The 27,223-nt window shown below is 36.2% G+C and overlaps 1 protein-coding gene across 4 annotated transcripts; it reads left to right on the top strand.

The window, feature by feature from the left end:
- Window positions 1-753: 753 nt before the first annotated feature.
- Window positions 754-25,270, top strand: Mdm2 (MDM2 proto-oncogene). 4 transcript variants are annotated; one of them, XM_027924364.3, is made up of 12 exons: window positions 754-1,086; window positions 1,576-1,647; window positions 1,791-1,875; window positions 4,896-4,970; window positions 6,980-7,113; window positions 10,301-10,350; window positions 12,435-12,502; window positions 12,635-12,731; window positions 15,985-16,142; window positions 19,301-19,456; window positions 20,163-20,240; window positions 22,201-25,270. In XM_027924364.3, the coding sequence occupies exons 3-12, from the start codon at window positions 1,795-1,797 to the stop codon at window positions 22,771-22,773; spliced, it is 1,470 nt and encodes a 489-aa protein (XP_027780165.1). In that variant the 5' UTR covers window positions 754-1,086; window positions 1,576-1,647; window positions 1,791-1,794; the 3' UTR covers window positions 22,774-25,270. The 4 variants fall into 4 exon arrangements, with proteins under 4 accessions (XP_027780165.1, XP_027780095.1, XP_071465796.1 ...); XM_027924294.3 differs by having other exon boundaries at window positions 1,479-1,647; XM_071609695.1 differs by lacking the exon at window positions 1,791-1,875 and having other exon boundaries at window positions 755-1,086; window positions 1,479-1,647.
- The last annotated feature ends 1,953 nt before the right edge of the window (window positions 25,271-27,223 follow it).

The raw sequence follows: 27,223 nt of genomic DNA, 5'->3' as shown, positions 1-27,223 counted from the left end.
CATAATATACTGTTCTATCATTATTCTCAGAAACTGCAGGTATGGCTCTGAAATGTCCTTTTGTAAAAGAAATTTACATTTATAAAGGACATTTATAATACGCTTGTAAAGTACCAGTTGCTAGGGCTGATCTACTTAATTTTATTACCTGAGACCATCTGTATAGCAAGACCTTTTCACTAAGCGTTTCCTTCTCTCACCCTTCCTTCCATAACTTGAAGTCACTGCCACCCATAAAGGCCCTAAGCCCCTATTCCTTTCCATAGCTCAGCGTGCTATGTAATCACCCCCTATCCCCCCACTAAGAACACTGGTATTCACCGGTGTATAAGTCTATGTCATATGCTGATTTGCATCTTTTTTTTTTTAAGTCTTGAAATTTGTATACACCTCCAGCGGCTGCCGGCGTAGACTTAAAATATACATCTGTTAATCTTGGTTTCTTTTTGGTGGCAGCGACACTTAGATACGCATTTGCCTAGTTTCCATTGCAGTCGGGAGGAATAACTCATGAAATAGAAAAACAGCACAACTAAAAGAGTCTTCCCAGCGTCCCGCGCCAAACGGGGAGGGGAGCGGGCGCTGCGCCAACTAGCCGGAGCTGGAGTTCCGTTGGGGCAGCGCCGGATCCCCACATGTAGACCCGCCACAAGGCCGCGCCGCCAACCCCGTCCCCAATTGGTCGAGGCGGTGGAGCCGGACGCGCGCGCACGCGCGCAAAAGCCCGGATGGGCCGCCGCTTCCGGCACACTCCCCGCGGGCGGTAGGGGGCGCTCACCGCGGAGCTTAGCTTCTGCGGCCCTTGGCTTCTGCGCCGGTCTCTGCGGCCCTGTGTACCGAGGAGAAAATGGAGCCAAAAATTTAACTCGAGGGGCAGCCCTAACCCCTCTAGCCGAGTTCCTGTCGCTTCCGCCGCCAGGAACTATATTTCTCGCGGGACTTAGTGCGTTCAAGCGCCCAGTGGTCTGGGCCGCGAGTGGGATTGTCGCCGAGGCCCAAGTGCTCCGGGTGAAGGAAACTGGGGCGCCTTGAAGGACCCTCCGCGCGCCCCCCCACCTCCAAGCCAAAAGCCCCAGTGTTGAGCAGGTATGGGCCTGGAAAGGAGGGTTCAGTTCTAGTAGTGGGCGGTGAACGGGTCGGTTAGCTGGCTTTGGAGTCCAACCCCTTCCCGCGCGCACCCTTTGTGCTATTCGTGGTGGGGGGCACGTGGCTTCGTGGAGTTTTTGTTGGAAAGAAGCCTGTTTGTCGCCGGCGGCGAAGTGGGCGGGGTTTCGGGCGCGCACTGGGGTGGGGGTGGGGGTGGGGTGGGGGTCTGCTCTGGAGCCCAGGGTAGAGGCCGCAGCCTCTGGGGGCTTCCGGACCCCCGACTGCTCCCGGCTGGGGGTCGGGAGGGTGACAGGTGCCTCTTGGGTTGCCTGTGTGAACCCAGCTCCTAATCTGGGCGAGACTGGGCTGGTTGACTCAGCTTTTCCTCTTAGGCTGGTCAAGTTCGGACACGTTCCGAGACTGTCGTTGGAGGAGCTAAGTCCTGACTTGTCCTACGGCTGAGGCTATTTAAACCATTCCTTTTCCCAGTTGTATTCACTGGCGATTGAAGATAGACACCCGTGTTCACAGACGTGCGGCACATTTTATGTACTGATCCAGGTAAGGATCGACTTGCTAATAATTTTGGTTCATAAGGTATTGTTTGAAGACGTTATCTCCTTTATATATGATTTCGGGTTTTTTCACATGTTTTATTTCAAGTTTTTATCGTGTGTGTATTTTTTTTTTTCCCCTACTTGTAGGCCAATGTGCAATACCAACATGTCTGTGTCTACTGATGGTGCTGTAAGCACCTCACAGATTCCAGCTTCGGAACAAGAGACCCTGGTTGGTATTTTTGTCTAAAGTGTTAACTTTTAAAAATAACTTACTTTTTGAGATGATCAAGTAAATGATATAAACCCAAGTTATAGCCAGGCTTTTAAGGTGAAATTTCAGGTATGTAACTTAAATTCTTTCTCAGGGATAATTGTCTGGAGTAAAAGTGAATCAAAAGAATCAGAATTTTCTTAGTCTTTCACAAAATGGAGTGACTTCCATTCTTAAGCATGGGTATTGACATTGTGTTTATGTGACCTACTGTTTTTTTCTAGTTTGACCTGTTGTATTTAACTTTGTGATTTCTAAAAGTCACAAAAATAATTCATACTATTTGTAAAGGTTTTAAGCATTAGAAAAATATATAAAGTAATACTTGAAAATTGCAGTCTTTTCTCCATGTCTCCTTTAAAATTTTTTTTATGTGCATATATTAATGTGTGAATTTGAAGCTGTTACTGTTTGTTCTACTGAAACAGGATTAAACCAGAGTTGTTCTATAACTTGTAAAATCTATAGAATTCCTTTTAGTGGCTACATATTATCCTATAGTTGATGGTATACCAGTGCTTTTACCAATAGAGTTTTTTTTTGGTAGGGGGGGGCGGGTGTCGGTGATTAAAGCCAGGACCTTATGCATTCTATGCAAGTGCTCTACCACTGAGCTACATTTCTAGCATTACTGATAGACTTTAAAATTGCCTTTCAATTTTGAGTGTTACAAATAGTACTGCTTTATGTGTGCAACTATTATGTGTTTCTTCTCTGTAAGTTAGAAATAGAACTCTGAGTCCCAAATTATAGGCTGATTGGTAACTTGTTCACCAAAAGATTGTGACAGTTTTTACACCTGCCTACACTAAATTTTACCAGTTGTTTTTTTTTTTTTTTTAACTTACATGCAGTTGTACAGTGTTTGTGGGATATAGTGTAATAATTTAATACATATACATGTAATGATCAAATCAAGATAATTAGCATTTCCAGGTCCTTAAACATTTAACAATTGTTGTTTGTAAAATAAATTGTGACCCAGTCTAATTACTATTGACTTTTTGTGTGTGTGTAAAAAGTATGAAGCTGTTGTTTAGATTTATATGTCCCAAGTCTCTGAGGAGGTGGGGCATCTTTTCATTTGTTGAATCACTTGCTTATTCTGGGATTTGACTGGTCTGGTCTGTCCATTTTTCTTTTTTTTTTTTTTTAATTTGAGTAGTTTTCAGCATTTCTAGAGTATTGAATTTTTGTTGTTTAAAAATAGTCCATTTAATTTGATGTTATCTTTTTCCCATTGAGAACATTGTTTGAAGTTTTATTTGTTAATTGTTGTTGGTTTTTGAATTTTCATATCATTCTTGTCCCAAGATTATCCACGTATCACCTGTAATTTTAATTTTTACATCTAGATCACCACCTGGGGTTTATCTTTTGTTCTTAAATACAAGATTATGGGGTAGGGGATATAGCTCAGAAGGTTGAGTGCTTGCCCTGTATGCTTGAGGCCCTGGGTACTTTTAAGTTTTTCAGTTATTAAGTAATTTGTTTTGCTGATTAGCTGGAAATAGGCAGTTTTCTTAAATCTGGTTTTGAGCATTATATCTTAATTGAGCATGCTGTCAGATTTCAGAATCAGGACAGGCCATATTGAAGAGAGGTGTAGAGACACCGGTTTGTATGGTGGTGGCAAATTGTAAAGATTGAGCTTTGCAGAGTTGGATATAGCAATAGGAAAGGAGAAAGAACATAAGCATATTCTCCCCCATGTCAATTATTAATAACACTTGAAAAAACTCTAGAGTCAGGCAAACTATAGCCTTTGGACCAAATTTGTGCTGCTGCCTGTTTTTATAAATAAAAGTTTATTGGGCTGAGCATGGTGACACTTGATTGTAATCCCAACCACTTGGGAGGCTAAGGCAGGAGGATCATAATTCAGGCCAGCCTCAGCAATTTATCCAGCCCCTGTCACAAAATAAAAATAAAGGGCTGGGAGTATAGCTCAGTGATAGAGCAAAATTCCTGGGTTAAATTTCTAGTACTACAATAAATAGATCTTCTATGGATTAGGTTCCTTAATACTGGAGAATTTAAAATAACTAACCCAAGCTGACAAGGATAATTAAGAGCAGATCTGAGAATGTAACTCTTGTCCCTCAACCACAACTTAGCATTTTCTTCCTCGTTGGTTTATATTTCAAGTATATATCTGACAAACAGTTGTTGAACATGTACTACACACCTTAAATCTTTAGGAATCACCTCAAAGATGGACTTTTTTCTCTTGTGTAAATTTGCTTACAGTAAGCTCATTGGATCTCTACTATTTATGATTGTAAGGCAAGCAGCAAATGCTAGAAATAGCTAGAGGAGAAAAGATAGCATGCACTTGGAATTGGATTCACAACTTAGAAATTTGATGATTCCATGATAATTAGCATAATAATTAGTCTCTAACATTTTTTTCTAATCCCCTTAACCATGGTATGTGATATTCAATTTATATAGTCTATTTATTGTATTTAGTAAAACCTTATAACATAGTGTTTGCTATCTTTATTGTTATTTGCTACCTTTTTTTTTTTAAACCAGGGCTGGAAATCCGAGCCTCACATATGCTAGGCAAATGCTCTACCACTCAAACACATCACAGCCCTGCTGCTTTTTTCTTTTTTTGTTGTTATTGTTGGTACCAGGGATTGAACCCAGGGGTGTTTAAACACTGAGCCACATCTCCAGCCCTTTTTATATATTATTTAGAGAGGAACTTGCTAAGTTGCTTAGAGCCTTGCTAAATTGCTGAGGCTGGCTTTGAACTCGTGATCCTCCTGCCTTAGCCTCCTGAGTTGCTCGGATTATAGGCATGCACCACCATGTCTGGCCCCCACCCCCACTTTTTGAGGTCCTAAACTTTGTGAAATCAATAAACATAGTGTTTGTTACCTTATTGTTGTTATTTGCTACTACCTTTACTGACAACTTTATTCTGCATGTGTTTGCTGCAAGGCTTATAGTTTTCTTTTTCTTTGTAGGTTAGACCAAAGCCATTGCTTTTGAAGTTGTTAAAGTCTGTTGGTGCACAAAAAGACACTTACACTATGAAAGAGGTAAGCTGATTTAAGATATAAGGAATGTTTTAATATATGGCCTTCTTTATTTATGGTCATTTGACATACTGTGTAATTAACACATTAAATGCTAATTTAATGAACTAATAAATATGATTAGAGTATAATGAGGAAATGAAGTGATATTTTGATGTGTTTGCCATAAGCATAGTTTGATACTGTGGTTTTTATTGGTGACAAAATCACAGGTACTGCTAATAGTGTTGTGATTTGTTGCCTGTACTCATAATTAAAAACTAAATTTCAGTTTGAATTTAGTGAAAGTAAAGATAGAAATACATATATATATATATATGGATTCCCTGAATTTTATCCAAGGACTTCTTGGGCATCCCTGGATCCCAGGTTAAGAACTTATGCACCAGAGATACACAAGTACAATATACTGTACTGAAATTCTGGGCTGGAGGTGAGCCGATTCATGAACATATGTCCTCTTTAATGGCTACAGCATTTCAATGTATTCTCTTGAAGTTTATAGAAGTAAGGTTTTCAGTGAGAGATTGGGCCATTTTGGGCAAAATTTCACTGTGAATGAAATGTTTCCATTCCCCATCTCTTCCTTTTAGTTTGTGGGATATGAATTACTCAAACCACTAAAGATTCTTTTCTTATGACAGGATAGATAGTAGGGCAGGAAGAGATTCCATGCACCACCACGCCTGGCCCTCACCCCCACTTCTGGAGGTCCTAAACTTTGTGAAATTATTAAACATAGTGTTTAATAATTTCTTTCCAGCCACACTTTTATAAATTACCTCAAGGGATATTTGCTAGGACTCTAGATCCTCATTAAGACATAGAATACTTCTGCAAAACTGTTTAGCAGTAACATAGTATAATCCTTCTCTGCCATCTACAGGGAGTTGATTCTAGGTAACCTGCCCCCATCACCCATGTTCAAGTCTCTTATACAAAATAGTGTGTTTTTTGCATATAAGTTATGCAAATCCTCCCATATACGTGAAACATCTCTAGATGACCTGTAATACCTCATATCATGGTATTATGTGGTATTGTTAAGGGAATAAGAAATTCTGCTTAGGTTCGATAAATTTTATTTTAGAATAATTTTAACCCATGGTTAGTTGGATCCGTGGTTGCAAAACATACACATTTAGAGGGCTGTGTCTGATGCAGTTTTCAGGTAAAGGATCTTTGTCTAGGATCATATTGGGAAGTGGTGGAAGCCAGATGGGGTAGTAGAAAGTGCACAAGGCTTCGAGTCAGAAGAGGGATCAGTTTCCTCACTTTGTTCCTTTTTTTTTTTTGATGCTGGGATTGAACCCCAGGACCTTGGGCATGCTAGCCATATACTGTATTACTGAGCTGTGCTCCAGACCCTTCTTCATTTCTAATACAGTAATAATCATTCTGTGAAATACCAGAAGGATGAGACTATACTTGTTTAAAGTACATTGTAAACTGTAAAACGCTGTACATATTTAGGTGGTTGTTGGGATAATTGAAAAGTATGTTGCCTATTTTGTCTTAATAGAGCACATGGAATATAATATAATAATGGTTCAGGGTCATTTTTATTATTTATTATAGTGTATATTAATATATCTGGATTTATTTAATTGAATTCTCCCAAACTGTTGAGTTGATGTCATTGGTCATTTTCCTGTCTTTCTTTTCTGTGATGACCTCAGAGGCTATTGAGGTGTGTGTTGTTTGTGACTATTTACTAAATGGCACTAGGACACTGCCATATTTTAGTTGATTTGGGGGTGGGAGGTAATTGGTTTCTAAACTTTTGCTGCTTTTTCTGTTCTTAAGTGTTAGAACCTCGATAGCTGAGCCAGAGTTAAGATTTGCAAGGAATAAAAAAACACATTTAAGTACAAGATAGTGGTTATTCTACATGGTTATGGATGTGGTTGCTGGTAGTTTAATCCTGTTTGAATAAATGGGATATTAGTTGAATATATTTGAAACCAACTTTTAGTTTTCTTTAATGCTCAGATATCGTATTTCTATTTCAGGTAATATTTTATCTTGGCCAGTATATTATGACTAAACGATTATATGATGAGAAGCAACAACATATTGTATATTGTTCAAATGATCTTCTAGGAGATTTGTTTGGAGTGCCAAGCTTCTCTGTGAAAGAGCACAGGTAAATTCTTCTCTCTAGCTATTATAAAAAGCCAGCTGGGCAAACATTTCAGCTGACCTCCACTCTCACTTCCTATTGTCAGTAATAAATAATTAATGCTGTATATATAAAAGATGCTAAGCTGGGTGCGGTGGCGTATGCTTGTAATCCCAGCGGCTCCCGAAGCTGAGATAGGAGGAAAGCGAGTTCAAAGCCATCCTCAGCAATGGCAAGGCAGTAAGCAACTCAGTGAGACCCTATCTCTAAATAAAAAAAAAAAAACAAGGCTGGGGATGTGGCTCAGTGGTCCAGTGCCCCTAAGTTCAATACCAGGTATGTATGTATAAATTAATCAATCAATCAATCTAGAATTGAGTTTTTCCTTTTTCTTTTTTTAATTTTTAATTGTTTTGGTGGCATGCTGGGTATCAAACGAGGGCTTTTCATGTCTAGGCAAGTACTCTATCATTGAGCTACAGCACCAGCCCTGAAATTGGTTTCTTAGTTCTATAGCATATTGTTGGGGAACATGAACTCTGGACTCTTATAAATCTGTATTTGAGACCTAGCCTGGTCATTTACTAGCAGTGTGAATAGGTAAATTGATCTAACCTCTCTAAGCCTTAGTTTTTTCATTTTTAAAATAGGGATAAGTAAATACCTTGTGTAGAGGTTATAAATAACTCATGAAGAGACATGTTACCAAAAAAAAAAAAAAATACTGTTTGACACGTGGAAAGCATTCAGATTGTTAGCTACAATTATATATTTTAAATTATTATTCTGATCACTTCCAAAGGCAGTCTTTATAATCTACTCATTTGTTCTTTCAGTATTACTGGGGATTGACCTGCCACTTAAATTTTTTCTCAGCTCTTTAAAATTTTTTAAATTTTATTTTGAATTACGATCATAAGTTTCCCAGGCTGGCCTCAAACTTGTGATCCTTTTGCATTAGCCTCTCAAATTGCTGGGATTACAGGTGTGTGCCATCATGCCAGGCCAAAGGTAGTCTTTATGCCATCATGTTAATAAAGCTTAAATTTGAATCTCAGTTACTTTGGAAATCAGTTTTATTTTGTGTTTGTTTTTTGTCACATACTACCATTATGGCAGTTAACATTTCCAGAATTATTCTGGGAACTGAAAACTACTTTTTTAGTCATTCTTACCTTTCAAATTTGTTGCAGTTGGTTTAGCCTAGTTGGTCTGTATTGAGCCTTAGCATTTATGTCTTAGTAAGTGGGATAGATGCTTTTCATTTGCAACAATTCACTAGATTCTACTAATATTTAATGCTCATTAATATCATAATGATTGGGGGTATATTCAATTGTAGAGAATTTACCTCCCTTGCATAAGATTCTAGGTTTGATCTGTAGCATCACAAGAAAAAAGTGGCTACAAAGATGGAAACTAAATAGAATATTTGTGTCATTAAAACAATTTCATTATAAGCATAATGTATATATTCATTATTGAACACTAGAAAAAGACATAGCTCAAAAAGAGTAGGGGAAAAATTAGTGTAGTTTGTCACCAAAAGCTATTTTTACTTATTTTTAAGTTTTATTTATATTTTATTTTAATATGGGGGATTGAACTCAAGGCCTTGTGCATGCTAAGAATGTGCTCTACCACTGGGTTATATCCCCAGCTTTCATCTTTGTTTTTTTTAGTTAAACATGGACACAATATCTTTTTTGTTTGTTTGTTTATTTTCCTGTGGTGCTGAGGATCAAACCTAGTGCCTCACATGTGCGAGGCAAGCGCTTTGCCACCGAGCCACAACCCTACCCCTTAATCTCTTTAATATTATAGAACCATCTTTCCATTGGTAAACTCTTATGTTTAATATCCATTCATTGTTATTTTATCCTTGGCCTTGGGATATGAAACTTTGTATGTTTAAGAAATAACTTGATGATTTTGTACCATTTTCAGTATTAAATCTTCTGATAATGTTTGGCGATGTAGTATCTGATATTGAAAGTATAATCTTAAGGTTATGCTTGATTTAAATTCTGATAGGTTGAGAGATCAGAAAATGGGGAAATTACTGACTTGAAAAAAAATTCTTGAATATGAATAAGAATATTGACTTTTTTTGGTTGTTGTTGGTTTAAATTGCTGTTTCAGGAACTGGGGATGTAGCTCAGTGGTATTTTGCAACAAATAACATTGTCTGATCATTAGTTTAAAAACGAAAGAGAAGACTGAATCATGACATCAATGAATACTAGAATAAGAGTTGTCTTTCTCTTGGGTATAAACTCCATGAGGGCAGAGATTTCTCATTCCACAGTGACTAGTTCATAGTATGTTCCCAGTCTGTATTTGAGTGAAGAGGAGGCTCTATTTTTAAATAAATTTTAAATCAAGAAAGAAAATCCATTCATTGACTGTCTAAGTTTGGTAAGAGTCGGGATTATAGGGTTGGGGATAGCTCAGCGGTGGAATACTTGCTTAGCAGGTATGAGACCCTGGGTTCAGTCCTGAGTAACATACAGTCAGGATTATAATCTAATTCCTATATAATTAAAAAATTTTTTTAAAAAATTATGGTACTGGGAATTTAACCCAGGGGTGTTATACCATCTGTAGCTCCTTTTATTTTTTTGAGTTACGGCCTTGCTATGTTGCCCAAGCTGACCTCAAACTTGTAATCGTCCTGCTTCAGCCTCCTAAGTAACTGAATGATAGGTGTGTGCCAGTATGCCCAGCTTATAAATGGGTTTTATATAACCTATTACTTTCTAAGCAGAGTGCTAGAAATTTGAAAATAAGTATGCTGGGCTGGGGTTTTAGCTCAGTGGTAGGGTGCTCGCCTTGCATGTGGTATGGCACTGGGTTCGATCCTCAGCACCACTTAAAATAAAGGTATTGTGTCCATCTACAACTAAAATAAAATTTAAAAAAAATAAATATGCTAACCTACCCTCTGTTTGCATAAGTTGCTGGGGTGATAAAGTCTAAACAAAACTCATGTCAGGAAATGGAGATGTGAATCTTTAAGCTAGAGAAACCTTTGTGATTGTTGAAAATAGCTGTCATCACTATTACTAATTATTTAGTTGTTTTTTAAAATCTAAAAGCCTGCCTGTAATATAATTTGAAAAGTGTCATTTTGAGTATGTGTAGTAGTTCATACAAAATATGTACTTAAATTTTAAAATGTATATCTCTTGATTTTTTTTCTTCTTACAAGGAAAATATATACAATGATCTACAAAAATTTGGTGGTAGTCAATCAGCAGGGTAAGTTAATTTTGAACATCATAAATATAATATTTTGTATTAAGAGCTGAGAGTATGGTTCAATGGGGGAGCACTTGCCTAACATATGTGAGGCACTGGGTTTGATCCCTAGCATGGCAAAAAAAAAAGTTTTGGAGATACTTCTCTGTGCTTATATTTTATAATTGTGATTCTCTTTATATATTCATTTAACTTTTGAAATGGGGTCTTCCTGAGGTACTCAGGATACCCTCAAAGTCACTGTCTTCCTGCTTCAGCCTCCCAATTATCTGGGATTACAGGTGTGCATCACTGCATCTGCCTTTTTATTTTGTTATGGCAGAGATCAAACCCATGGTCCTCATATATGTAGGCAAACACTAGCACTGAGCTATACTCCTAGACTTGATTCTCTTGTTACTTTAATTCTATATTAAATAAAATTATGAAAAAAAAATTAAATAAAATTATGACAAACTTTAGTAGAAAGAAATAGATGTGAACTAAAATAGTAGGAAGATTCTAATATAAAGTCGAATATCCTATTATATTAGTTTAAATCTTGGGATATCAGGATTTATTTTGAGAGGTAGATAATTTCAAAAGCTCTGCTCAGTGAAGAGGTGTGTCAAACCTTGAGAATCCTGTTGAGATGCTTTGGAAAGGAATATAGTTACTTAGTTTGAACTCTTTGAAAGGATAAGTCTTCTTTTTTGTATTTTCCTTTTTATAGTAGACAAAAGCTTTGTTTCCCTTTTTTTTTTTTTTTTGTAGGTAAATGGCATTTTAATTCCTTCAATTGAAGTTTTTAACTGGTCATATTTGAGTTGCATCTTCCTTTGAGAATCTGATGAAGGCCCTGGGGTTTTGTTTCAGAAAGATGCATATGTAAATAAATATACAGGAGAATGCTGATAAATGTTTAACCCATTTTCCATGGGAGAATCTCTTGATTTGAAGTGGTTGCTGATTCCATGGTGTAAACACTCTCATTTTCAGATTATAAACGTTGAGTTGGGAAGAAATGTACTGTGCTTTTTTTGAGTGTTGTTAGAAGTTGGCTCCAGTATGCTATAGCTTTCCAAATGTCCATCCTTGAACTACAATTAAGAAAAGCTCTCAGTAGCTTAGTTTTCAGAATGAATTGACCATTCCCCTGTGATCCCACTATTCTATATTAAGTTTCTTTTGTTTTCTGTTGCTCTGATTATTTTGTTGTATTGCACTTTTCTCTTTCCTATCTCATTGAGGTTTGCATTCTGCATCATACAGGATAGTATTTTATTAATATGGTGTTAGTTTGTGTAGAATTGAATACTTACTATACCATAGTCAGGATTTAAAATCCAGAAAAGAATATTACCATCTGATCCAAGAATAAAAGTAATTATTAGGCTGCTGTTTAACAGTGGTTTCCCTGCCTCTATTCTCTCTCTTTTTTTTTTTTACTGTTTTGTCAGAGCAGTTTATCACTGTAATTGAGGGGTTTGATTGTTCTCTGGAGATAATGGATCTGTGAGCTAGGAAATCAGTTTTATTTCTTGAACTAAGTCCCCTTAGTGATGAGTGGCTTCGATACTGTCTTAAGGAAGATTCTGAAGTGTCTACTGGGAGGAATGCAATGACGCACTGCTTGTTGACATCCTTGTGCTGTTGGTCTGACATTAGGACCCTTTACATTTCTGATTTGTTTGATTTCTAGTAAAACTGTCCTTAATTTCCTAAAATAGCAACAGTTAGTTTGCATCTGAATGATTTTTCACATGTTATTCCTCAATCTGGAATGTCCTTCCCAGCAAGTCCTATTTCACCTACTCTGTTATGAAATCCTTCCTGATTGTTTGCTCCTCAGACCCCCCTCCCCCACCCCTATCAAATAATCATCGCTTTACCTTCTTTGCTGTTGTATATTCTTTTAATGTGTTTATAATTACTCTTTCAGGTATCTTATATTAAAATTGAGTTCTCATATAACTACATAGCATGTGGATGGCACTTGGAAAGCATTTGTTTAATGTTTATTGAAAGGTTAAATTGTGTATGGGCTTTATGTTGGATAGCTCTTTCTTTCCTAGTTTGTGATTTCCATTTTTATTTTGTCTTAGAACCATCAGATTCCAGCACATTAGTGAGTGAGAACAGGTGTCACCTTGAAGGTGGGAGTGATCAGAAGGTAATTTTTAAATAAATTCATTTTAGTAAAATGTTTCTTGAAAATTGCACAGATACTTATACAAAACAGAATTTTAACTTCCTGGCATTATAAGTTTAAATTGACATATTTTATTTTTTCTTGAATGCTTAGGACCTTGTGCAAGAACTACAAGAAGAGAAGCCTTCATCTTCTTGTTTGGTTTCTAGACCATCTACCTCATCTAGAAGGAGAGCAATTAGTGAGACAGGTATTCATGAATATTTATTTGGTATAGTAAACAGCTGTGTGGTGTTTTCTCTAATGAAATTAGTACTTTTAGGATTAGTGAAATTATTTTGCTGCTTTTGGTTTAGTTGAATGAATTTCTTCTATTACTTTATTTGGTCTATAGGATAGCAGTTTTAGCAGCATTTAGTAACATTTTTTTTTTTTCTGGTTGACAATGGGCACAGTTTACTCTATAATGGGGACAAGGATAAACTTTATTGTAGCCAAAATTCTTAGTTACCATTGTGGTTAATTGTGTGTGTGTGTGTGTGAGAGAGAGAGAGAGAGAGAGACATATACACAGTGTGGATTGAATCTTGCACATAGAAGGCAAGTGTTCTATCACTGAACTGTATCTCCCGTCCTTTTTCAAATTTTATTTTGAGACAGGGCCTTGCTGAGTTGTCCGGTTTGCCCTCAAATTTCTGGTCCTCCTGCCTCAGCTTCCCAGGTAGCTGAGTTACAGGTATATACCATCACCACCACACCTGGCAGCAGTTAAATTTTTTTAATAATTATTTTTAATAAGTAAAAAATTTACCATTGGGTTTAAAACAAAGTAAATAGTATCTTAGAATTAAAGAAAAGGTTAAAATTGCTGAGAACATTTTTCCAGAGAAAAGATAGTGGAGGAAGGGGCTGTTGCCTGATTAAAATTCATAACTAACTGGGCTTAGTGTTGTTGCATGCCTATAATTCCAGCTACTTGGGATGCTAAAGCAGGAGATTTGAAAGTTTAAGGCCAGCCTGGGCAATATATATAAAGTGGTGTGTGTGTGTGTGTGTGTCTGTATATATATATGTATATATTTTTTTAATTTTTTAAGGTATCAGGAATTGAACTCAGGGGCACTCGACCACTGAGCTACATCCCTTGCCCTTTTTGTATTTTATTTAAAGACAATGTCTCACTGAGTTGCTTAGTACCTCATTGTTGCTGAGGCTGGCTTTGAACTTGAAATCCTCCTGCCTTAGCTTCCCAAGCCACGGGAATCACAGGTGTGCGCCACCACACTCGGCCAGGCACATAGATTACATTTTAGTTAATCCTATATGATGAAAGATTGCAGTGAACATAGTTTCATATATAAACTTAAATAATTATGTAGGCATTTCTGTAAGATAAATTGCAAATTGTTGTACCATTTTTATATTCCTATGAACAGTGTATAAAAATCTTTCCTCTCAAATCTTAACATTTTTAATTTGTGTTATTCTCATGGGCAAAAAATGATGTCTTATTTCAATTTACATTTTCTTGCTCAATAGGAGGTAGGAGATTTTTCAAAGTTTCTTAGCCATTTGCATTTCTCTATGACTTTATTTTTCCTATTTCTGAATTTAAAAAAAAATCAAGTCTTTGGAAGGAGGACTTTGTATAATGTGGCTGTATTAGCCATTTTCTATTGTGTATGTTGTAGATATTTTCTTCTAGTTGCCCTCTAGCTTATATTGATGGTATTTTATTTTGCCATGGCAACGTTAACATGGTTTAGTTTTTTTTTTTTTTTTGTACCGGGGATTGTACCCAGAGGTGCTTAACCACTGAGCCACATCCCCAGACCTTTTTATTTTTTAGTTTGAGACAGGGTCTCACTAGGTTACTTAGGGTTTTGCTAAGTTGCTAAGGCTGGCTTTGAACCTGCCTCAGCCTCCTGAGTTGCTGGGATTATAGGTGTATGCTGCCACTCTGCTTTGTCTTTTTTCTTTTTCCTTTTTTTGGTGCTGGGGATACTGAACCCAGGGACCAGGGACTTGTGCACTCTCCTTGGATGTTTTTCCATTGAGCTACACCTTAGCTCCTCTGGTCTCCTCTTTTTTTTTTTTTTTTTTTTTGTATTTTTTCAGTTATGTATGGACACACTATCTTTATTTTGTTTACTTATTTTTATGTGGTACTGAGGATCGAACCCAATGTTACATGTGTAAGGCAAGTGCTCGCCACTAAGCCACAACTCTAGCCCTGTGGTCTGCTCTTGATATTGATACTTTCTTGAGTGCTTTGCAGTGTTCTACTTCCCCATCCTATATTAAAAGAATATTTTCTTGGGCTGGAGATGCAGCTATTAGCATGCTTCCCCATCCTATATTAAAAGAAAATTTTCTTGGGCTGGAGAGTGCTATTAGCATGCTTGATGGAAAAAAATGTTTTCTTAGGTTTTTGAATAGTTTTGTTATATGTTTGGCTTTTTGATCTATTTAGATTTTTTTTTTTTTTTCTCTTTTGCTAGGCTGGGTATGGAACTCAAGCCCTAACATGTACTAGGCAAGTGCTCTACCAGTGACCTATACTATTTCAATATCTGATATCTCATTCATGTCTGGCAGATTTGACTAGCACTCTTGACTTTTTATTTTTAAGTTAGAGAAAATTTATTATTTAAAGTGAAAGTTTTCACTGGTCTTGACTTGTGTTGAAAATACAGGGTACCTGACATGCTGTTGTTGTGTCTGTAGTCCCAGCTACTCTGGAGATTGAGGCAGGAGAATTGCTTGAGTTGGGGAATTTGGTGCTAGCCTGAGCAATGTAGTGAGACTCTGTCTCTTAAATACAGAATAAAGCAGGGTATTGATGAAACTGAACCATAAAGAATACCTTCTGGATCCTCAGCACTACAAAAACAAACAAAAAAAACTCTTCTGTGCTGAGTAATTGAGCATTTGCGTTCAATCCCTAATACTGTAAAAGGCCACTACCAACAAAAACTCCCAAATGCCTTCTATGCAAATTAGACATTATTGGTTTTTTTAAGAAAAAGAAAGAAAAGAAATCTTACTTCCTAAAGTTTAGACAGAAAAATCATAATTGCTTGATTAGTAAATGCTTTTGATGGATTAAAGTTATTGTGACTTATGGAGGCAAATTTCTTGAAGATGGGAAAACTTATAAAAATATGCCCTGGGCTGAGGCTGTGGCTCTGGCTCAGTGGCAGAGCGCTTGCTTCACACATGTGAGGTATTGGGTTCAATCCTCAGCACCATATAAAAATAAACAAAACAAAGATATTATGTCCATGTGTAACTAAAAAATATTTTAAAAAATGCGCTGCTATAACTTTTTAGGTGGACAGATCTAGTGAAAATGTTGACTATTGAAACATTAATAGTAATTTATCATTTTTTTCTGTTTAATTTCATCAATACTATATGATAGACATGCTAAAGACATTTCAATTTTAAATCAATCCTACAGTACATAAATTTAATCATCCTCTTTTTCCTTCCATATCCAGAAGAAAATTCAGATGAATTATCTGGTGAACGACGAAAGCGTCACAAATCTGATAGTATTTCCCTTTCCTTTGATGAAAGCCTGGCTCTGTGTGTAATAAGGGAAATATGTTGTGAAAGAAGCAGTAGCAGTGAATCAATAGAGACTCCATCAAATCCGGTAATACTCTTGTTTCAAATAAAATAAAGTTCTTGTATTTTAAATGTAGGCCTGACAATCATAATAAGCGTACAGATAGAATGCACATGTATGGTGTGATGTTGCTACTGAACACGGGGAAATTTAACTTTCAAATATAATTATTACATAGATTTCCCACCTCTAACTCCAGGTTTGGGGAGAGGGTGAAAGATAATGGAATAACTCTGGTAAGGGTGAAGTAGTACGAATATTCATAGTTTTTAATGTTGCCCTATATTAGAGAGTCTTTGTGAACTACTACCCTAATAGTAAATTCATATATGTTGGAGTATAGTCTAAGAATTTGAAAGTTGTACTTTTTTAAAAATAAGGAAACAAGACTATAAGTTTAGTTCAATTATGTTTCTTGGGTTTCTAAGGCAAATTTATCTTGAATATTTAGAGTTAAAATGTTTTTTATTCTCAGTGGTACAGTGCTTGCCTCGTGCAAGGCCATATATTCAATCCCCAGCACTGCAAACAAAACAAAGCCCTAAACTTTCATTATAGCCATTAACAAATAAGTTAGCATAGTCTGAACTTAATATTTGCTATATACATAGATCTAGACATCAGGGAATGTCTGTCAGATCCCTGAAGTGTCGGTTCAGTATTGCATGGATGATTAGAGTGTCAGTATTTTTTTTTTTTTTTTTTGGTACTGGGGATTGAACCCAGGGGCACTTAACCACTGAGCCACATCCCCAATCTTTTTTATTTTGAGCAGGGTCTCACTAAGTTGCTTAAGACTTTTTGGTTGCTGAGGCTGGCTTTGAACTTTTAGTCCTCCTGCCTTAGCTTCCTGAGTCCCTTGGTGGTGTGCCACTGTGCCTGGTTGGTAAGAGTATCAGTACTTTCTAATACTAATAGAAAATTCCAATGTTCCATTTGTTAAGCATTTTGATAAATGGAATTTTTAAAATTTTGAGACAGGGTTTTGCTTGTTAAATTGCCTAGACTGACCTCAGATGTGCAATCCTCTTGCCTTAGCCTCCAAAGTAGCTGGGATTATATACACATGAGTCACTGTGCCTGGCTTATTTTATAGTTCTCTAGAAGATGTAGGAGATTGAACCAGTTATGATAATAATCCTATTCTTACATTTTATGTGTTCTTGTTACTTCTGTATTTGCTTTTTTTCTTCCAAAACAGTGATTATAGGAGTATGTGTCTTCCAGAGTATTTAACAGAGCTGTTACTCATGTCAGCCACTAGGTGGCATGAGCTCCTGCTCAGTATGAGAAGCAAGTTTTTAAGGGCCATTGGTTTCTATCATAGTTTCTAAACTCTTACCATAACAATAAGTGGCCATAGATAACAGGTAAACAAATTGGCAAACCATATTTGTTAAAACAGATTTGTAATATCCCACAGTGCAGACCGTTGCCACAGAATGTGCTTTCTAAGATTTAATTTTTTTCTTGTGATTTACTCCCTTATAATAATTGTTCACTAAAGATTAGTTAATTGAAGACTAGTTAATTGAAGGGGGTCACTTTATCAGATAAGTTATATACTCTAACCTGATTCTCTTTAGATCTCTTTAAGATGCATCAAGCTGATGAAGTTACTTTTTCTACTATTTTTCTAACATCACATTAAAAAAATATTTTGACCTTAGAGATTGTAAAATAATATCCACTGTTTAGTTTTGTTTTAAAAAATGGGCTCAGTCCTGTAATGCTAGCTATTCATAGGAGGCTGGGGAAGGAGTATCCCAAGTTCTAGGCCAACTTAATAAGACTTTGTCTTAAAATAAAAAAGGACTGGGGATGTAGCTCAATAGTAAAGCGCTTGCCCAGCATTCATGAGGCCCTAGGTTCAGTCCCTGGTACTGCAGGGGAAAAACAAAAAGAAATGATAGAGCTATTAAAGATCATTTAGTCTAAACTTCTTTTAGAGTAACTGTAGCCTTTAGGAGTTAAATGATGCGTCAAGGTTAAATGGCTACTTGGTGGCAAATCAAGAATAATATCTATATCCAGGCTTCCTAGACCAATATACTTTTAAAATTTGTAGCCCTCTGCTTAGTGTGTTGCTACCCTCAGCCATGGACAACAAATATTAAGGACCTGAAGGTCTTATTAGGTTACATAATTTATTAAAACGTGAATGAGCCTGGCAAGTGGTATACACTTGTAGTCCCATCAACTCTGGAGGCCAAGGCAGGAGGATCACAAATTTGAGGCCAGCATCAGCAACTTAGCAAAGCCCTAAGCAACTTAGACTCTATCTCAAAATAAAAAGGGCTGGGGATGCGGCTCAGTTGTTAAGCACCCATGGGTTCACTCCCTGGTACCAAAGAAAAGAAGAAAAATTAACTTAAATGAGGAATTAAATACAAATACATAATTTTAAAAAATAAATTTAAAAAATTAAATCTGGAAGCTCTTCAAAACAAATTATTTTCAAAGTTCATTAAAAATCACCAATACTAAGTTTGTATTTGTGTAAATATGTCTGTCTAGCATTCTACCAATCTGAATATATAAAGATGATTAAGACAGGTCTTAGCTCTCAAAATTGCTATAATTCAGATGACAAACATGCAGTTGTCTTGCATAATTTATGTGTATCAGTAATACACAAGTAGTAAAGATAATTCAAAGTGTCAGAGCTCTTTCAGTTGGCAGAGATTTAGCCAAAGAAGGATGAGTATGATTTAGAAACTATGAAATTATTTCTAGTGAAGGAGAGTGAGTCAGTCAAGACCAGTTTAGGAAACAGTCTCTGAGTGTCCTTATTTAGTAAAGGAGGAGGAGTGCCTAGTTGGAGAGGAATGAAATGTTAATATCATACTAGATGTACCTTCACTGCAAAGGGATTTTAAATGCCTTTTTTCTCTGATTTTTTTTCTTTTAAAGTTGTTGATAGACCTTTATTTTATTTATATATGGTGCTGAGAATCAGACCCAGTGCTTCACACATGCTAGGCAAGTGCTGTACCACTTAGCTACAACCTCAGCCTAGTAATGAGCTTTTTGAACAGGGAAAATAATACTAACAACTTTGAACCTTAGTCTAGATTACGTTGGATATACGGGATGGATCTGAGGAGGAAAAAAGGCACAGGGATGAGTCAGGAAGTTGTTACAGAGGCCAAGATACGTATATTAATTTTGTTTTTTCCCCTTAGGATATTGAAGATGGTGTGAGTGAACATTCCAGTGATTGGTTGGATCAGGACTCAGTTTCAGATCAATTTAGTGTAGAATTTGAAGTTGAGTCTCTTGATTCAGAGGATTATAGCCTTAGTGAAGAAGGACAAGAACTCTCTGATGAAGATGATGAGGTATTTTCTTTAATTATATTAGAAAGTTGTTAAATATTTTGCATATTAATTGACTTTGCTTAAATTAAAGATGTAATACATTTAGATTGAAATCCTTGTCTCTCGATTTGTTCAAATTAGAATATTGGTTTGTGGACTTGAGCTTACGTATTTCCTTATTGTCTCATTTTTGAATTACTAATGCCAAGAACTCAATAGACCGTAATAAGCATTCTTGTAATGGTCTATATTTTAAAATATTGAATTAATTTCTTACCTTTTAATTCTAACTTACTTTTTATAAAAATAAAACATCGCAGAGTCCAGGGTTACCCCTATATTTATCTATTGACTTTTTCCATGGTGGGTGAGGATTTAATTGCTGTGAAATTATTTCTAGTTAAGGAGAGTGAGTGAGTCAAGACCAGTTTAGGAAACTGTTTTTCTTGTTTGTACTTGCTGCATTTGACTTTTGTTTGTCTCAGAATTTCTTGCCTCTGTGTGTGTGTGTGTGTGTGTGTGTGTGTGCGCGCGCGCGCATGCATTCTGTGGATTGAACCCAAGGCATTACATGTGCTAGGCATGTGCTTTACTGTTGCTATACCCTCAGTCTCAGAATTCTTATATATAGTAGTAGTGTATACTATCTGTTTAGGACTTAACTAAGAAACTTTCCTGGTAGAATAGAAAAGGTGATGAATTGACACTAATGAATTTACTTTATTAGGTGTATCGAGTTACTGTGTATCAGGCAGGGGAAAGTGATACAGATTCATTTGAAGAAGATCCTGAAATTTCCTTAGCTGTAAGTATTTATCTGCTTCTTTAAGGAATTAAAAAAATATATACCAAGGTCAAGATTAGAAGAATATATCTAACCTACTTCATGAAATGGGGTGATTTAAGTTAAAACTTAAAGTCTAATGGTTAAAAGTATTTTTCTTTAATTTGTTATGGTGAACTCTGGTACTACATTTGTTTAGTTTTATGTGGGGAGTTAGAACTTTTTTATATTTTGAACTCTTTGAAGCACCACCCTGCTTTTGCAAGACCTTTAGTTTTATTTTGCTTTTTGTTTTTGCAGTACTGGAGATTGAACCCAGGAGCACTCTACCATGAATTATGTTCCCAATGTTTTTTTTGTTTTTTGGTTTTTTTTTTGGTGAGACAGGGTCTTGCAAAATTGCCAAGACTGACCTCAAACTTGCAATTCTCTTGCCCCAGCCTCTGCAGTGACTGGAGTTATAGGCATGTACCATTGCATCCAGCAAGACCTTTAGTTTTAGTTTAGGAGGTAACGGTAGCCACCTTTGACAACAGAGAACCAATGTAGGAGAATGAATAATCTCCACTCTTGTTGCTACTGTGTTAGGTCATTTGACAGGCAATCTAACTTGTTATATTATTCATGTCCAATAGGAAGGACTTCTTAAAGCAAATTTCACATGTAAAATGTCCTCAGGCAAGGCCATGCTTCAGTTAAGGCAAGGAGACAAGGAGTTATTCATTATTCAGTAAGAGGTGTGGTGAGGGGGAGTTTATCATCCCAAGTGAGTCGGGCCTCAAGAAGTTAGGGTAAGGGAGAAGCACTGAGCAGTTAAGAGAGAAGAGAATACAGGAGAGGGTAGACAAGTACAGGGTATACATTTGGGGTTGTATCCAAGAATGGTAGTCTTTACCTGGCAGTGGCTGCTGACAAGAATGATTTTTAGCATTTCCTTTGTGTATGGAGTTCGGGAACACTCAGTTGAACCATGGTTTTAGAGCACATCTTAGAGTCCTAGTCACTGATGGATTGGGTGACTTTTCTTTAGGAAAGGCAGATTTCATGTAGATTGATTAGGTAGACTAGGTACAACAGTGTCCAGGATTGAGCCTTTAAGGGAGTGGATACAGGCCTCAGTACAGAAGAAAACATCCTTAACTAAATGAACCGCTGTGACTGTGTCTTCAAAAAGGTATTGCTGGCCTTGTAAAATGAGTTAGGCACAGCTGGGAGTGGTGGTGCACACCTGTAATTCCAGTGGTTCCAGGAGGCTGAGGCAGGAAGATCCCGAGTTTAAAGCCAGCCTCAGCAAAAGCTAGGTGCTTAAGCAACTCGGTGAGACCCTGTCTCTAAATTAAAAAGGGATGGGGATGTGGCTTAGTGGTCAAGGGCCCCTGAGTTCACTCCCTGGTACCAAAAAAAAAAAAAAAAATCATAGATACACAGTTAATATAATATATATTTTAGGTACTCTAAAATATAATAACATATTTTTAATTTTGGGGTTTTTCAGCATGATAAGGCTAAAAAAAGTACTTATTAAGTACATGAAGAGAGAACACATATTGACATTCCCTGCCACCCCACAGTGCTGGGTATTGAACCCAGTACTTTGTACATGTTAGGCAAGTACTCCCATTGAGCTACATCCCCATCCCAGTGTTGACTCTTTTTCTTTTTTAAATTGTTGTCTCTCTGAAGTGTGCAATATGTTTGTTTGTTTGTTCCTGGTGCTGGGGGTCAAACCCAGGGTCTGTAGTCAAACATGAACATTCATCATCTCAATTACATGGGTGGGTAAAAGTACCTAAAATCTCTCAGTGAATTTCCAATATTTGATAATAACTATATTTGTCTTGCACATATTTACTATTTTATGTAAAACAAATGCTGAAAATTGAACTGTGATACATTTTACCTTAATTATATCAGTCACCAGCATTGTTATGATTAGTAATTAAAGGGTTACAGAAATTAACTTTGTATTTCTTCATTGAAGGACTATTGGAAATGTACTTCATGCAATGAAATGAATCCTCCCCTTCCACCACATTGCAATAGATGTTGGACCCTTCGTGAGAACTGGCTTCCTGAAGATAAAGGGAAAGATAAAGGGGGAATTTCTGAGAAAGCCAAATTAGAAAGCTCAACGCAGGCAGAAGAGGGCTTGGATGTGCCTGATGGTAAAAAAATTACAACAAATGATTCCAAAGAATCATGTTTTGAGGAAAATGATAAGATCACACAAGCCTCCCAGTCACAAGAAAGTGAGGACTATTCTCAGCCATCAACTTCAAATAGCATTATTTATAGCAGTCAAGAAGATGTCAAAGAGTTTGAGAAGGAAGAAACACAAGACAAAGAAGAAAGTATGGAATCTAGTTTCCCCCTTAATGCCATTGAACCTTGTGTGATTTGCCAAGGTCGACCTAAAAATGGTTGCATTGTTCATGGTAAAACAGGACATCTTATGTCATGCTTCACATGTGCAAAGAAGCTGAAGAAAAGGAATAAGCCCTGTCCAGTGTGCAGACAACCAATTCAAATGATTGTGTTAACTTATTTCAACTAGCTGCCTTGTCATAAAAGTAGAATTATATATTTCTAGTTATAACCCTAAATATTTTGACCCTATGGATTTTATTTTTACTTATTACATTTATAAGAGCAAGAAACTCAAACTGCTTAGATTTCTTGGTAATGTAATTTTTACCTTGGGAGGAAAAGTAGTTAGTATGTATTGCCTTCTAAGAAAGTTTCCCTTCTGTTTATATTTTATATTTGGGTTTTTAATACAATTTACATTAGATATATATAGCTCATTTTTTTACCCTCACCCCTCATTTTAAATAATTTCAACTCTCTTAAGTGAGAAGTACCTAATTTTCTTTTTTTAAAAAAATATAAGACATTTAAATGAAATTACTTAGTACTTTTCATGTAAGGAGAAAAATATGTATAAGAAACATAATATTTAAATTTTAGATACTCTGTGCTGGATGTGGTGATCCACACCTGTAATCCTAGTAATGAAGCTGAGGTAGAAGGATTGCAAGTTCAAGGCCAGCTTCACCAATTTAGAAAGATTCTGTTTTGAAATTAAAAATAAAAAGGGCTGGGGATGTAGCTCAGTGGTTAAGTACCTGGGTTCAGTCTCTGGCACCAAAAAATAATTTTTAGATACTCTGAAAGTTTCTGATCTTTTTCATAAGTTCTTTCATAAGTTAATAGTTATATTTGGTGCTATGTAAATAAAAATAAACTTATTCTACATCCTCTGTTTCCTATAAGCTGAAAAGTGATTCTAAGACACTTTGAAACACCTTTTGGACTAGGTTATATGGTTCTTAATCGTTTCCTAGGTTTCAGAATTTGGTTTAAGGCTTGTTTTAGAAACCAGTGAATTCAGAAGTTTGATAAACAACTGTTTATTAAAACTAGCTGGAAAAGTTGTAACTTTTTTTGAATTATCCAGAAATTGTGCATCACTTTTCTTCAAGAAAGACAGGATAAGGGGCTGGGTGGGATTGTGGCTCAGCAGTAGAGCGCTTGCCTAGTACATGGGAGGCCCTGTGTTCAATCCTGAGCATCACATAAAAATAAATAAATAAAGATATTAAAAAAAAAGAGAGACAGGGCCAGAGCTTTGAATTCTAAAATTATCTCTCAGTCTATATAAAGTAACTTGATTATAATTAATCTTAAGCAAAAATAATCACCTTAATTTAAAGTCTTAAGTACTTATTTTTACTCATGTGTGACAATTGTACATACTCAAAGGAGGGCATTAAAAAACCTGGATTGTAAATTTAGAATGGAACCAAAGGATAATTTTGTACAGCCAACTACTAACAATACATTGTTCATTTAAACTTCAAAAACAGAATCACTCGTACCTCCGTGACTTACCCATCTGTATACATATATAAGTAGCAAACAAATGTCTACTTTAGCTTTAGGGAAGTTCCAAAACACAATAAAACTTTATTAGTTTGGAATTTATAAGACTAGGGAAGAACTAAGAATAATCCATCCTTTCTGAGGCGAGTCCGTAAATGACACACATTTATATGTATGCAGTGAATTCTGTTTACTCAACGTTCATCCTTGAGAGTGGAATCCTTTGTATGTACATTGATTACTAATGTCTCTACATTTTTATGTTTGGTATACTATTTATTGATTTACAAATAAACAATTTATTAAATGTTTTAAGAATGGTTTCAAGAATGTAATTATTGGATTTTGCATGCAATTTTTCATAATAGCCTGTATGGGTAATCAGAGGCACAGATCTCAATGTTCTTTTTGGAGTCACCGTGCCATCCTACTTTGAAAGTATATTGCAGTTTAGAGTCTCTGAGACAGATCAAACATTGCAGGTTAGTAGGGGTAGAAATTGCTGTTTTCTTTAGTGCTGCACACTTGGGTCAGCACATGGCAGTCTGGCTTAAGTGGTTTCTAATAAATAATAGTGAATGATCTAACAATTTTAGTTGCCTTTTTACTTATCTGGTCATGTATGACTATGTAAACATGTTCTCTGCTGGGATTGAACCCAGGACCTTGTGCATGTGAGTCAAGTGCTCTACCACTGACTACCATAGGCATGTGCCTGGCTTTCTGTGGTTATTTTTGGAACTAAAGTCCACAATGCCAGGAACTTTTTAATGGTAATGTGTTGATGTAGGTGTTTAGTACAAATTTATTAAATGCCTTGGGACCTGAATCTTGAAGCTGGCAAGAGTATGTGGGCCCTACACCCAGAGGGGTAACTCTTGGCAATATTTAGCTTAGGTTTTTGCAATTTCTAATAAGTGTTTTAATTAGTGTGTGGGTCTACCAAGTTAATCATGGCATTGTATTGTGAAAAGTTTATAGTTAAAGCTTATGGTTGGATGCTAATTTGGTTTTTAGTGTTTACAAAAAATGTCCTCAGTTTAAAAAATACCAGTTCATGCGGCCTGGGGGTATGTTTCGTGGTAGAGCACTTGCCTAACGTGTGAGGTGTGAGGTTCCTTGTTTGATTCCCAGCACTGAGGGGAATAAATTAAAAGTTTGTGTCCATATTTTCTATCATTTTGCTTGCTTTCAATTATTTAATATGGATTGTGTGTGTGTGGTGGTGGGGATGAATATCGGCCTCCGAATTACATCTGCAGCCCTTATGATAGGGAATTTTTGCTTTTACAAATAAGGCTTTATAAAGATAAATATTTGAAAGCACTTGCTAGAGAAGGTGTATGGAAGCATATGTTAATAAATTGTAAAGTAGACTAGTGGAAAGCAACAAATAAGCAAAAACTGAAGCAATAAGCAGATGAGAGTTCAATATTTTATTACAGGTAATACATTTGAAATGATGTATTTTAATATTGTTAGGAATAGTATTTTGGGCAAATGAGAGCAATTTTTTTAGGGAAGAGGTGGTACTGAAACATACTTAAATTCTATGCTTTTAAAAAAAATCTCATTTAAAGATTAACTTTTTAGGGCTGGGGATGTGGATCAAGCGGTAGCACACTCGCCTGGCATGTGTGCAACCCTGGTTCGATCCTCAGCACCACATACAAAAAACAAAGATGTTGTGTCCACTGAAAACTAAAAAATAAATTTTAAAATTCTCTCTCTTTAAAAAAAAGATTAACTTTTTAAAAAATTGGTATTTTAGAAAAACAACAAGATTTTCCTCTTGTTTCAATCCCTCATTGCTATGGCTTTCAGAGTACTACTTAAATGTCCTAAAAACTTAATGTCGACTTATCAAAATGGTGTCTTTCACCTTCCTAGCTTCAAAACTTCATCTTTTTAATTTTTAAAATTACCATCATATTGGATGAATTTTATTTATTACTTAAATTTTAATACTTGTGTGTGGGTTTATTTTTGGTATACATCTTCTCAGGCTGCCACCCATTGTTAATTGTGGGCCTTCCTTGAAGGTCATAGTAACATCTCCCTAAATTGTCTTCAATGCCTGTGTGTGTGTATGTGCACTTATGCGTGCCTGAGCTGAAAATTAATTCAGGGGCCATATATGCTAAGCAGTCACTCTACCACTGGTATGCTCCCAGGCTACTTCAGTGCCTTTTATCTTTCCCATTTTTTTAAGTAGATAATTTTACAGACACTGTAGTATCGCATCCTTGATATAATTACTGAGAAAGACTGCTTGTTGGGTAATATATGTGATGTTCTGCTTGATTATTTTAGACTTTTAGAACTCTGAAATGGGTGCTCTCCAATACTTTTTGCTCCAACGCTACTCATAAGCTTCTTTTAGTGGGAAAGCTGAATTCAAAATCACAGATGTCGTGCTTGCTTAGCAACCTAAGCAAGTATGATACACATATAGACCTAGAATAGGTTCTGGCAGGTAATAGGCATTTATGATAAATTGTGGATTAATAGTATTCTCTTGCATCCATTCCTGACTCTAGTTCCCAAAACCCAGTTGAGGTAGCTTTTTATACATTCTCTCAACTCAGCTTTGTTCACAATATGTTCCTTTGTATTTTCTCTCCATAACAGATTGTGACATCCTTTTGTGACCTTCCCCTAACTGCTAGATAAAATGGACTGTACACCATAAGCATTCAGTAGAGAATTTTGATTGGCATTGAAAACATACCTCAGTTTTCTGATTTTGAAGAGGAAGATTTTTTTTCATGTCTAGTCAAAAAAAAAAAAAAGGCTTTATAACAAATAATTGCATTCTAAGGAAATTGATCTTTAAGAGTTCATAATGTGTCAGAATTCTAACAACCAAAAAAGCTTTTTTAAAAAAATATAGAAAAATACTATCTTTTTGCCATTTCTTTTTCTTTCTTTCTTTTTATACCTTTATTTCACTTTTTTATATGGTGCTGAGAATCAAACCCAGGGTCTCACCTATGTGAGGTGAGTGCTCTACCTACCGCTGAGCCACAATCCCAGCCCTTTTTTTTTTAATACTGCATAGATAGGAGAAGAACAGATCTCCAGAGTTGAGGACTTCATGGCAAGGCAGGAGCATCATATTG

This window comes from Marmota flaviventris, chromosome 3 (assembly GCF_047511675.1).
Source record: "Marmota flaviventris isolate mMarFla1 chromosome 3, mMarFla1.hap1, whole genome shotgun sequence".
Taxonomy (NCBI): Eukaryota; Metazoa; Chordata; class Mammalia; order Rodentia; family Sciuridae; genus Marmota; species Marmota flaviventris.
The sequence above is the reverse complement of the archived record's forward strand: the minus strand, read 5'-3'. Positions and strand labels throughout refer to the sequence as shown.

Excerpts from the sequence above, each read along its gene's own strand:
- Mdm2 (XM_027924364.3), top strand. The coding sequence starts at position 1,795 with ATGTGCAATACCAACATGTCTGTGTCTACTGATGGTGCTGTAAGCACC. Across the intron at positions 4,971-6,979 it reads ACACTTACACTATGAAAGAG|GTAATATTTTATCTTGGCCA; the intron begins GTAAGCTGATTT and ends TTTCTATTTCAG. Across the intron at positions 10,351-12,434 it reads GGTGGTAGTCAATCAGCAGG|AACCATCAGATTCCAGCACA; the intron begins GTAAGTTAATTT and ends ATTTTGTCTTAG.